Source organism: Pocillopora verrucosa, chromosome 5, assembly GCF_036669915.1.
Source record: "Pocillopora verrucosa isolate sample1 chromosome 5, ASM3666991v2, whole genome shotgun sequence".
Taxonomy (NCBI): Eukaryota; Metazoa; Cnidaria; class Anthozoa; order Scleractinia; family Pocilloporidae; genus Pocillopora; species Pocillopora verrucosa.
Window position 1 is genome coordinate 23,372,889 of NC_089316.1, and position 13,631 is coordinate 23,386,519.

The 13,631-nt window shown below is 35.7% G+C and overlaps 1 protein-coding gene across 1 annotated transcript; it reads left to right on the plus strand.

The window, feature by feature from the left end:
- The first annotated feature begins 90 nt into the window (after nucleotides 1–90).
- LOC131780631 (F-box only protein 9) lies at nucleotides 91–11,657 on the plus strand. The gene is made up of 14 exons (XM_059097243.2): nucleotides 91–215; nucleotides 1,146–1,358; nucleotides 2,916–2,973; nucleotides 3,149–3,235; nucleotides 4,001–4,049; nucleotides 4,282–4,363; nucleotides 4,970–5,071; nucleotides 5,539–5,600; nucleotides 6,178–6,266; nucleotides 7,269–7,382; nucleotides 7,914–8,032; nucleotides 8,426–8,533; nucleotides 9,281–9,360; nucleotides 9,958–11,657. The coding sequence occupies exons 1-14, from the start codon at nucleotides 210–212 to the stop codon at nucleotides 10,067–10,069; spliced, it is 1,281 nt and encodes a 426-aa protein (XP_058953226.2). The 5' UTR covers nucleotides 91–209; the 3' UTR covers nucleotides 10,070–11,657.
- The last annotated feature ends 1,974 nt before the right edge of the window (nucleotides 11,658–13,631 follow it).

The window sequence follows — 13,631 nt, forward strand, 5'->3', positions numbered from 1 at the left end:
GTCTTACACGTCTTTATCTCCCACATTACATCGTCATTTTTGATTGGTAAACTAAATAAACCAATCATAACATTTCTTCTATCTTTTGCGCTTCTATCAGGAAACAAACATGGCGGTCTTCTACAAATGTAAACTAACAAATTATTTTTGTTATTTTGTTGGTCAACTGGAAGACATAATCTGTTACGGCATCACAATATCACTATAAGATGGCGGTGAGTATAGAGATTTGCCATGGGGTACTTTTTCCTTTTTATGCCCGTTTTACGCGGTTTTCCTCATCAATCGTGTTAATGCAACTTCTGCTTGTGTTGTGCAATAAATAAAATAATAATAATAATAAAAAGAATTAAAAAAAAACATTTGCGACCTCGTTGATCGATTTTAGAACATATTTGAAGATGTTAATTGTCTCTTTTACAATGCGTTGTAAGGGAAGCCTTGATATCCACTTACACAGAGATGAATTGCTGGTTAGCAGTGTCGAGGTGTTATTATATTACTCTAGTAAAGAACCATTGATCCATGCTAAGCGTGCGTATTTCAGTTATGAATGCACGCGGGAAGTTTGGAGAGCACAAGAGAAGCGTCAGAGTGGCCGAGGACAGCAGAGAGCAACTCTAGCAACTTGAGTGCACTCCAAACTTCCTCCGAGCATCCATAACTCAATCTACACTTAGCTAAAGCATGACCCAATTCTTTTCTAATATAGTATGCAGACACACAAATTGTGCATGAAGAAAGAGTTTATTACAACTTTGTTAACTTTACCAGGTAATACTGTTCTGTCCAAAAATGAAAAACAAAGCAAAAAGATTACAAATTTCTTGCATGCTTGAATTGTTGTTTACTAGAATTTACAACCTGAAAATTGCGTAACTCTATGCTGAAAATTCTGAAAATTGTACGATTTCGAAACAAAACCTTTCATGGTACCACTCTTATGGAACTAATGAAAATTAAAACAAAATTCTCAAGCATGATTGGTTAGCCCCTGAGCCTGATTTGAGGGCAAACACTGGACAGTGTGATGGGACACTTGACAGGTCATGCTTGTGTAAGTGGACAACACACATAATGTGCGCCCTGTTGTCATGCATTTAGCCAAGTTAACTTTTTTTTTCACTGTTACTGACTTTTTCTAGGATGAGGGGAGACTTGAGGAAGAGCTTGCATCATTTCGTCGCCAGTGGAAGGAAGAAATACAGAGAAGTACTAATGATAGTGGTTCATCAAGGAATTCTCCTGTATCAGAATCAGCCTTACGACCAAGTCGTGAAGGATCCCCAAGCCCATTAGTGCTAGGGCAGAAGAAAGTGGTCAGTTCATCCCAAAAACCCCAGCAGTTAGAGGAGAAGGTAAGGAGCGTTATATTCATTCCTTGATGTCTTAGTGATTGCTGGTACATTTACATCTATCTTTAAGTACATGTACATCGATTTTTAAGATTTAATAGTTCTGAAATAGAATGTTAACCCATTAACTTCCAGACATGATTAACATTTAACTTCTGCCTATAATATCCATGCATTATCAAGCAAACAGGTGATGAGGATACTCAAACTTATCAGGTAGAATTTGTTATCTTGATCTACATAGCACCAAATTCTCATAACTTATTTACAAGGAAATGTGTAGTAGTTAGAGGGGAGAATTAATCAACAGATCTTGGGAGTTAAAGAATTAAGCCACACACTGAAATATTCATTATCTTGATGTAACTCTAAATTCTCATAATTGAGATAAAAGGAAATATTTAGCAGTTAGGCAGAGAATTAACAATCAGATGTTGAGAGTTAAAGGGTTAACAGATTTATCACACCCATTTTGAAATCACTAGTGGTTCCTGTAATCTGATTAGCTCTAATTGGTGCGATTTATTCACGAATCATGCCATTTTTTGCTTTAAATTGCATCATTTTCCCAGCCATTGAGGAGGCTACACTGAAAACAAAACAACCAATCAGATTTCAAGGCTTGTTTAAAGTAACCAATCTAATTGGAGGAAAATGAAAGACAAAGAGTATCATGTGGAAAATTTTGCAACCTTTGTTTCCAAAACTCTTGTTTTTTCCCCAAAAAAATGAATGAATTTAATTTCAAACCAGCTTCGTACTGCATCAATAAAATTTTTGAACTGACCAAGTCCTGTATTTGAGCGATTTCAAAATGGATGTAATAAAGTCTGGTAATTGAACCTTGTGCCGTGCAATTTTGGTCTGAAATCATACTTGTGATTTCAAATCAAACGAGTGCTGTGTACTCGACTCAGTTCAATTACCATTATTAATAGGATGTTCATATAGAAATGTACAAACAGGGAAATATTATAAAGGAACAGGAGAATACTGTAAGAGTCACTAGGATCTGATTTCTCCTCACTATAACATCTCTGAATCATATATCAAGGTTGTGAGTATAAAGGAAGTGATTGCCTTGACTAATAAAACTCTTGATTGTTATACAAATTCTCCTTGTCGGCACTTTAGGAAATGTTTAGAGAAATAATGAGGGGAATATGCATACTGATGTTAGGGTATAAAAAGCCAAATACTCCTAGTAAATTTTAAGGCAATCTGACTTATTGAGTACAAATATGTGTTTGTGGATTTTGCATTACTAGCAGAACAAAATGTTCAAGAATGTGCAAAATGTAATGTCAGTAACAAAATCTTTAACCCTTTACACCCTGACATCAGTATGCATATTCTCAACACTATTCTGTACATAAATCCTAAAGTGCTGACAAGGAGAATTTGTTTTAGCAATCAAGAGCTTCTTAATAGCTGGTGATCATTTCCCTTATTTTTGTGACCTTAACATTTGATTCAGGGGTGATCTTGTAATCAGAATTTAAATGCTTGTCAATCCTACAGTTAAAGGGTCACTAACTTTGTCAATAAATTTTAATACAGGCAGCTCATTTGTTCTTACAAGGGGTGTCTGCGGAGAGGAATGGAAATCTCTATGAAGGCAAGTATAATGTAGCTTTTGTTACATACATATCTAATCGTACCTATTTAATATCATTCAAGAATGGCTTATTTTGTGTTATGACAAGTGAATGAAAGTTTATGGCCTGGGGCAGTCAAAAAGTGCAGACAAGGTTTTATTTCATGTATTTGAATTTTTGCTCTTTTCTTTTTAGCTATTTATTTTTACCGACAAGCTGTTCAGCTTGTTCCAGATATCGAGTTTCGAATCAAAGATTTTACAAGTTATAATTTGGCATCAGGTAGGTTTTTAGATACCTTTTCCATTGTTATGCATTTGACTGAGTTTCAAATAGTGCAATTTTTATAATGATAGTACCATTGATTGTATTTATGGATACCCGGTAAATGTAATGATTTTGTTGTAATGTTTTCAGGAATGGATGAATGAGTGAATGTTTATGAATAAATGAAAAACAAACTGGCCAACAAATAAACAAACAAATAAACAAACAAACAAACAAAACCTCTGTATGAGGACGCGTATGGTGCATATGATACGGTAGGCCTTGGATATAACCTTGGCAAACTCACCAAATGCAAGTGATTTTGATAATCTGCAAGTGTGAAAATATCCATTTGCGAACATTTGTTAGGTAGAATCATCCATTTCTCCCAAACATGCTATAGATAGGTGGTGGTTGTCGGGACAATGGCAATTAGGAGACCAAATTTTTGATATGCAATACAGGTGCAGTGCTCTAAATAAACCTTTGAGGTGATGAATAAATAACTGTGAATATATGAAAATCATATATATGTGAGCCGTCGGTAAAGACACAAATATGAAAGCGATTTTCATAGTAACAAACCTTACTTGAACAGTAGTGAAAATAAGGCCTGAAAAAAAAAAATCTGAGTCATGGGTTCAAATCCCCTACAGGCCTGAATTTTTTTAGGCCTTATTTTCACTGCTGCTTATCAAGTAGTGTTCATTACTGCAAAGATGGCTTTAATATTTATGTGAAATTTTGTTTAAAGACTCTGGTGTCCTGTTGTATTTATAGCTAGTGGAGATGAGGAGGATGACCCCAATGTATCTCAGGAATCTGATGAGTAAGGAATCACTGCTTTTAATTTCAGCCTAGTATGAGTGACAGCTGGGAGCTGTGTAGTGTAGCGATTGTTAGTAGAAAATAATAAAAGATGATAAGAAAATAATAATAATGATAATAATAATAATGATGATTATGATGATGGAATTTTTACAATTAAAAGTAACCATTAACTTGGATCCTTGTTGTTCATGTCTATCAAAATGTGATGTCTTAATGTCATTTTTTTACAGCTCACCTGAGTTAGCAGATTTAGCCAACAGATTCCTTTCTCTCTCTGTTACTGGATTTTGCCAGCCACTTTATGAGACTAGGGTAGGCTTACTGATTCTTTGTTTGTTTGTTTGTTTTTGACTTGTCATTTACCAACTTAATTGGTAAAACTAGGAAAACTGTTAGCACTTTGATATTATCCTCTCAGGTCAATTGCATGACAGCAAATCAAAGTAATGATCAAGACTTGCAAGAAAATCTCAAAACCATAAATCCTATCATGATTATAAGGTTGAGTTATCTTATTACTTCTTGAAAGGCAGTTGTATTGCGTTAAAAAAAAATATATATATCTCTGGTTTTCATGGTTTCTGAGTGTGGTAGTTAATCAGAACTACAGGATAACATAATTCTGACAGGTGATTGGTTATTGCAAGCCTCTTGTCATGCATGCAATTGGACAGTTATTTCATCTCATATGCAGACATTGTTCTTGCACATTTTACAGAGTTAATTGTTGTTGTTTTTGCTGTTTATTGTAGTGCAAAATGTATAACTAATGGCTAGTTTGTTTCTCTACTTTTGGTCAATTATTTGAATCGGTGATCGAATGATTGATTGATTAGGTGGATGAATTATTTAGCAGTTGATCAATTTTGTGACTGTTTTACTGATTGATTCTCTGTTGTTTTTCTTTCTTCCTCTCAGATGACCCATATATCAGCCATCCCACTGGAACTTGTCATGTATATTTTCAAGTGGGTGGTGTCCACAGAGCTTGACATGAAATCACTTGAACACTTAGCACTGGTGCGAAGAAACTTTCATGCTGAGTTTAAAACTTTGTTTTTAAAGTAATAATAAAAATAACAATGACAGTGATAAAGGAAAATAAATGACATAAGAGTTAAAACAAGAATTAAGGCTTTTGACAGAGCAACAGATCAGCAAGGATCAGTTTTGTCAAATCTCCATTTGTCCACAAGGAAGCAAACTGTTCTTTTTACATAACGAGATTCACATAACACTCCCATAGACAGACATCCAGTCTTTTTTTGTCCTTTTGTGTCTGCCTAAAGAAATAATTCTTGTAGGCGGACAGTGCTACAAACAGACACTTTTTCGAATTCCGAAGGGTGTCCACTTACAAGAGAGTTGACAACACACCCTGTGTCTCTCCACAGCCAAGTGCTTAGTTGTGTAGTATACAGAGAGAATAATTTCTCCTTTGCAGTTGTCTCCTGTAATCATGTCTTCCTAATTTGGCTTATTAATAGGTTTGTAAAGGGTTTTATGCCTGTGCAAGGGATCCTGATATATGGAAACTGGCTTGTCAGAGGTACATGCATGAACATGTAATATTTGTTTTAGTTTTTTTTTTCCCCCAGCATAAATTTAAATTAAAGCATCTTAAACCATTTAACTCCCAAGATCTGATTATTGATTCTCCCTTCTGGCTGCTACACATTTCCCTGTAAACTAGTTACAGGAATTTGGTATTTGATCAGGGTTATGACTTTTGCCTTATATGTTTGATTATTCTCATTACCTGTTTTGCTGGAAATGTTTGGAAATTATAGGGAGAAGTTACATGATAATCAATTCTGTAAGGTTAAGGTTTTGACCCTTAAGAATGACCAGCTTCTAATTTCTCCTTACATTAATGTAATGTAATAATATTATTACACGCAAATTAAAGTCACAAGAATAATGGAAATGATTACTAACTAGAGAAGCTGTTCTTGATTGCAAAACAAATTCTCCTTATCAGCACCTTAGGAAATGTGAAAAGAATGGAATTGAGAATATACGTACTGATGTAGGATGTAAAGGTTTAAAGATAAATTGTCCTGCTAAGGACATGTGGTGTAAATGACAAAAAAACTTTGAATTCACAGTGACTGTTTGTACCTTAGGGTTTGGGGTGTCAACTGCGGCAATCCAGTGCAGTGGAATGGCTCCTGGAGACTCATGTATATCAAGCGTCCACATCTTTTGTTTGTTGGTATGGACCTTGTCATGAAACATCTTGTATTTGTATACTATGTTAGTTGCTATGTTAGTTACTCCTAGTTTCATCAGTTTATTGATGAAGTAAATATGATTTTGACTGACAGATGAAATTTTCAATTAACTCTTTAACTTCCTAGATCTCATTAGTAATTCTCTTTACTGTCTGCCAAACGATTCTCATTATGTTAGTTTGGAGAATTTGATATTGGGTCAATCAATAATCCCATAATTGATATTTTTCTTAATTCTCGTCACTTGTCTATATGAAGTTGTATACATACAGTACTTAAGGAGGAATTCTGTCTTGGTCACTCATGGGAAATAACTTGTTAAGTAGTGCCCTAAAGGTATCTGTCATGGGAAAAAATAACTTGCTAAGTAGTGCCTTAAAGGTATCTGGAGGAGGGGAGTGTGGGGGTGAAGTTCCCAAAGAAACTGCTGCTGTGTTGGTTGGGGGTATTTCAGGTTAACCCTTTGACTCCCAGAAGTGATTTACATGCAACTTCTCCTTATAATGTATACATATATTATCCAGGAAATAGGTAATGAGAGTACTCAGACTTATCATGTCAAAGTTGTCATCCTGATCGAACACCAAATTCTTGTCGCTAATTTACTAGGAAAAGTGTCACAGCTAGAGAGGAGAATTAACAATCATTTCTTGGGAGTTAAAGGGTTAATTGGTTTATCAGCAAGGTTGATGATGTAATTTGACCACTGTGAAAAGTTTCCAAAGCGGACAATTTGAGCACTAGCCCTTTGTCAGGTCTCTGATGAAGGACCACATATACATTTTACTGCGTGAAACATCGTGGAAGTCAACAAGTTCAATTCTTGCCTAATGCTGACATTTTTCAGGCTTTGTTTGTGTGATTGATTAAACTGCAGTTTACCGTTAACCACAGTGATCATTTATTCACCTAAACATTAATTTATTCCTCAACAATGAGTCTTACTGGATGAATTTCTTTTTTTTTTTTTTTGGTACTAAAAGGTGTTTACATAAGCAAGACTTCCTATGTAAGGGAAGGAGAGAAGAACCTGGATTTCTGTTATCGTCCTTATCATGTTGTGGAGTACTATCGTTACATGAGATTTTATGTTGATGGTAAGATTTGAATGTATAATCCAGTAATGCAGTAGAATGGTTTAAGCCTGGTGGTACATGTAAAATTTTTTTCTGTGGTCTGATTGTTGGGGCTAAGGTCATCCTGAGAAGGACTGTTGTCATGACAATCTCAGTGCGAGTCATTATCAGAACTTTTAGAACTTATATGATTGTTGTAGTATGTTTGATTGCAGGTTTTACACTGAATGAACAACTTACACATACTCTGAATTCATTTGAGCCTGGTTTCCATTTGAAACCTACAACATGCATGTTACAAATTACTGAGAACATTTTGAGGTCTGTGATCTTTCACTATCCAGACCCTTTGCAACATGGAATCGAAGAGAAAAAATATATTAAAAAGAATGATAAGTGCTGTGAGTGGTGATATCTTGTTTAAGTATATGTGTCTGTCCTCCAATAATTCATGCAATGTAAGTGTTGGGACCAATCAGATTGTGTGTTTGATTTAGTTTACCATATGTGTCTTTTTGTTTTTGTTAGACATAATTATTTTTTGTTTGACAGGGATAGTATTAATTTACACCAGTGCTGATGAACCAGTCACTGCCATAGCACGGCTAAAACTCAAGCATTGTAATAGTCCATCTGTCTCTGTTGGCCACTACAGATTGTCTGGAGACAAGGTTTGTGCGTTAAAACTAACCTTGTGCTTGTGGGTTAAACTTAAACTACTTGGTTTTTTTTTTTTTTTTCAAAGATTTCAATGTTCTCAATTTGTTTGGTAATGCAACTTTTAAGAAATATTTTAGCCTAAGGAGCCAACTTATCACAGAAACTTTTGAGTGTCTGAGCGCATGATCTTGGTGTTAACAGTGATAATTATTTTATCCATTTATAAGGATGCATTCAGCATTTTTAAGGAAAAAATGTTGTTTTAACACAAAGTAGCAGGGTGGTATCAAGTGTGAAACATTTAGATGAGAAATGCACCCACTAACAGGTGCATGTACATGGTGCAGCTTTTCTTTATATTTTGTGGTCCTTCTGTATGAGAATGTCCATAATTTGATTGACAGGTCATCATCATAGTCGACAAGAAAGTCACCTCTGACACTTACAATCAAACCAGAGGTCGCCGAGTGAGAGCACCTCCTCCTCCCATCCTGAAGCAAGTATTTCATATGGTAAGTCTGAAGTGAGCTTGACATAAACAGATTTGGTGGACTTGACCGTGTCACGTGGTTTGAGTTTATTGTTTGTTATTTACCTTGTGCGAGCAGTTTTGTGCTGACACTGCAGTTTTCTTTCCTTAACCCTTACAGTGGCTAGCACATCGTTTTTATTTACAATATCACCCTTGATTCACCCGTAAGAATGAAGGCAATAATCACCAACTAAAGAAGCTCTCAGGGAATTTTACCTCATAAGATCTAATTATTCACTATCGTTTGACCCAACCAGCACCATTCATTTAATCCTGTCAAAACACATAATGAAAGTTGACTCATGTAAGGCCAGACTGATTGACTCAAGGCAGTCTAGCAACAGAACATTCACAAGAAAAATTAAAAAATCCTTTTTTTTTTTTTTTACTTCTTAAGTTTGATATGTGTAGCAAAAAGAACATGGATAAATATTTGCATTTGTTTTGGAAACTCAATCGAGCCATTTCTCAAAAAAATATTAACCTATTAAGCCATTTCACAAAAATATGTGCATTGCCTCTTTGGGCAGTTAACTCAATTGAGCCATTTCTCAAAAAAATATGCAATGCCTCTTTGGGCAATTGACAAATTTCTGTAAGAATTTTAATTGGGTTTTTTTCCCACAAGAGCTCCAACAATAAACACCAGCAAATTTAAAATTTGTACTGTGAAATACAGAATTATAAAATTAATATGACCCTGACCTGATGCTTTTGTTATCCCAAGGAATTGCAAATTAGCAGTGTTGGACGCCGTCGTCATAATCAGCTTACATGGCTGCATTACAGTGTCAATACAACATACAGGTAAGTTAGCTTTTGAGCTATTTCCTTCCAGAAAACTTTGCAAGTTATGAGTGGCTTAAAAGCTGATTATGATGGGGGGGGGGGGGTGGGGTCTAGTGCTGTCTGTAAGACCTCTCACCCCTGTTCATTCAGCCTGCTAGCAGGCTCTGGTGTTTGGGATCCACCTTAATTGGCACAGTTGCCCATGACACCATCACCAGGCATTTATGCAAAAAGTTCTTGAAACCCTGGCATTTGTGATAATTCTATTTTGATTTTCTTTCAAAAACCAACCTTTGATTTCATTGGGCATGGAAGCTAATTAATCACACCTCAAATATATTGTCTCACTGAGACTGCATGGCTATAAAATGTCTCATGTATGGATTGACCCTGGAGAAAAGGTGTAATTTAGGAGGGACTTCAGAGCTTAACTGATTCATAAACAACCCCTTGATCAAACCTTACTTGGGGAAATCAAAAATCTGTGTTGCAAAAAGTACAAGAATTCTGTCGGCCACTTATGGAGAAAGCCCAGTAATTATGATTATCATACAATCATGGAATAAGTTTCACTTAATGAAAAGTTAACTGCATTGTCCATTTCTTTACAATCAGGTCATCTGGCCAAACAGTTGACTCACAGTTTGACTTAAACAACCAGTTTCCGCCATTGCATTTTTCACCAGTGCGCAGTTTCAGTAACAATGCCACAGCCCCTTTAGAGTAGTATGCTGGATGTTGAGTGAGCTGGCAGCATGATTGAGGAAGTTTGTTACCTCCAATTAGAGTGTACATGGGATGTTGTTAGGAGGTACTGAGAATTGTTACTAGATTGAGGGCAAAGTGCCCTTGATATGTCTTTGCTGATATGGCATATAGCTTACAAGGAGCTAATAACCCTCTGTTAGTGATATTGAATAATTGCTCATGGATGTGGTGGAAAATGTATACCACTTTGACAGACGCTGATGTGAATAATTGTCTTAGTCTAGACCACACATAAATGAAACATGAGTTCAATTATTTCAGTCAACATACAGAAAAGTGGCCAGTAAAAAATAAAACAAAGGAAAAAAAGGTACCAAGTGAGCAAAATCTTGCACAAGAATTCTGATCTTGTTTTGATTTATTTGCTTAGGAATCACAACAGTTAACAATCAATTAATTGATTCATTTGAAAGAAAATTATTTGGAAGAGTAACATGTTAATTTAGTTTCATGCTAGAATATTAGTTTAGGTTCTACATTTACAGTAAGCAGAATTGACACATTAATTAATGTTATGAGTAAACAATAGCCAAAAGGAGGCTATTTTGTTTATTATCCTTCAAATATTTTTGCAATGCACAGGTCTGGAGAAAGTTTTCAAACAGCTCAGAGTTTGCTGAGTGGAATGTTTACTTTCTAGTGTTGTCTGGTATGACTTAATGAACAAACATATCCTTTCCCGTTTAACAATAGACAAACACTCTTTCATCTTAAATTAACCTTTACAATAATGCTTTCATTGCAGTAGATACAAGATTTGAAAATCGGGGAATATATATCTTGGGGTATATCCCTGGACATTCCCCAGTTTTAGTTTTAGTGCAGGTGCAAATATTTGATGGATTATAATTATGATTGATGTATCAATTGCATCATTGATATTAATGGCAATCATTCTTATTATTATTTTATGGCAATTGTTATGTATTTATCATGCACAGCTTGTACCACTTACACGTAAGTCTTGTTAGAAGCTGTTGCTTGATTTTTTCCATACTTTGCACTTCCTGAACAAGGGCAGCTCTTTACAATTTAATCATGTTAATCATGTTTGATTTATATACACACCACTGAATAAACTCAGGCACTTTATCATTAAACTGCTCTGTCAGTTGTAGTGAAAATTTACTTCTGTCAAGTAATTACCCTTTACAACCTAACATCAGTATGCATATTATCCACACTGTTCTCTATACATTTCCTGAAGTGCTGTCAGAGAGAATTTGTTATAAAGTCAAGAGCTTCATAAAATTGGTTATTTCCTTGATTCTTGCAACCTTAATGTTTGATTCAGGGGTGATATTTTTAGGAGAAATTAAAAGATGGTTAGCCTTAGGGTTATAGGGTTAAGAAGTTAGGGGTATTGATGACGTTTTGTTGTCGCAGACAAGTTAAATTAAGTCCTCCTTTGAATCTAGTTTGATTGATTCTCAAAATATCATACTACATTATGCTTATTAGTATGCATATTTTCCATATTGTTCTTAATACATTTCCTATGGTGTTGACAAGGAGAATTTGATGAGATTAAAAAGTTTTAATTGTAAGTTGGTGATCATTTCTTTTATTCTTGTGAACTCGATGTGTGATTTTGGGAAGGTTTTGTAAGGAGAATTGAGATGCTAGTCACTCTGAGGTGCCAACAGTTAAGTTATGTTCAGGCCATTTTAAGGTGATGTTCTGAAATTCGAGATAACTTTAAATAAGGTAAATCGGCAAAATTTGTCTCAAATATTCAAGCTTAACTTTAGAACTTAGCTTAACGTTCCTTTAAGGGGAGGGCTGAAATGAACACAATTTTTAGGGGTCTTGGCCGATAGCTTATTGATGCAGCGGTATCGGACACAGCCATGTAGACAAATGTCTTCCCCCAAGGGGAGGGGTATAGGCGTGCAGCAAAGGATTTCAAACCCTGACCTATGCATACCCGGACAAGTTCAGATCCTGTTCAAGACAGCGAGGCCAGAGAAAAATACCCTGTCCAGCGGCAAGTATACGCCACATAAGGGAGTAACCCCTCCCCCGGGCACTCCTCCCAGCGAAAATTTTTACTTTACCACTAATTTCATCATCTAACACTAACTTAAATGCTTTTTGAAACCTAACGCGGATACAACTTTTAGGTTACAGCGTAAGTAAACAATCATATCAACTGGAAGAAAGCTCCTCCCGTAAGCTACCGCAAAGTTTGTGTCTTTTACAATTCAAGCTCTTACTCGCTTTTTCATTCGTTTTAAGAATGTACATTTCAAATGGTTTTGCGAGTGCGGTAAAGGGCATTTTCGTGACTCGTTATCAGCCCTTGTTTCCCCCGTGAAATATGAAACTTTTTGTCGTGAAGCGTGATTTTGTAAAATTATTTCCTGTGAAACGGCAAATGAATGTTTAATTTGCTGTAAATCGTGAGTTTAAGGTTATTTCCTACCTTCAGAGACCTAAAAAATCGATTTTTATTTTGTTTGACAAAACTGAATTCAAACATTCCATCAAATGTTTCCATGGAAAAAATATCTGACATCTTTAAAAGCACCCGAGCTATGTAGAAAAACGTATTTTCAAATAAAAGGTAATAAATCAGGAAAATGTCATTATCTCGAACCTGGGTGAGTTCCCTGGGGGAATTTTCGATTTTCATGTTATTTCCCTATTTTGTTTACATCGCGCACTTTCCAAAATTCACACGTGGAAGCTCTTTGTTTATGGAAAAATCTTTGTTCTTGGAAAATCAACAGCGGAAGAAAGTCCTTGGGAGAAGAAAATGAAAAAAAAGGCAGGCCCAAAGAAGAAAGAAAGAGTACCACTCTTTCAAGTAAAGAACAAAATTCTTTTGTGAAAGCGATTAGTACTAACGGAGCTTCACGCTGGCGCCCAGATTTCGAACAAAGAGAACGCCACCTAACCAACATTTGCCATACATGATGTTAAAAACGAAGGTTCCTTTTTTTTATGCAAGTACTAGCCTTGATGCAAAAACATTAAAAATCGCCTCGAATCGTAATTTTGAAAGCTGTATGTCGATTCGTTGTCTTGCCCCTCAGCTTTGCAGTTTTTTTATTTTTGCAGCGGGTTTTTCCTTTGCCTTTGCTCATTATTGTGTCGTCCTCCACAACGCTCCACTGAGCAATCGAGATAAAAAAAAAGAAAAAAAAAGTTTGCAATGGCTTACTTTTACCGCGAAATCTTAATCCATAGTAATTGACGCCAGGAGGTTCCGTTGTCCTATTGGTTTGCGGTTTCCTGGGGCCAGATAATCTCCTGGCGTGGCGCGAGTTGTTTGCGAACCTTTATGAGCTAAAATAGGAGGAATACCACTACTTTGAGCGAATTTATGGGGTTTATAGATTTGACCGATTTTGTCACATTTCGCTAAAACATCCCAGGAATAATGACAAACGAAGGTGTGTCGGGAAATTTTGATATTTTAAACATTTTTCCTGTGGCGTCCATTTACGCAACACGATTCGCATATTTTTAGCTACTCCAACTAAAGATGCCGATATCGACACAACCAATCAAAATAT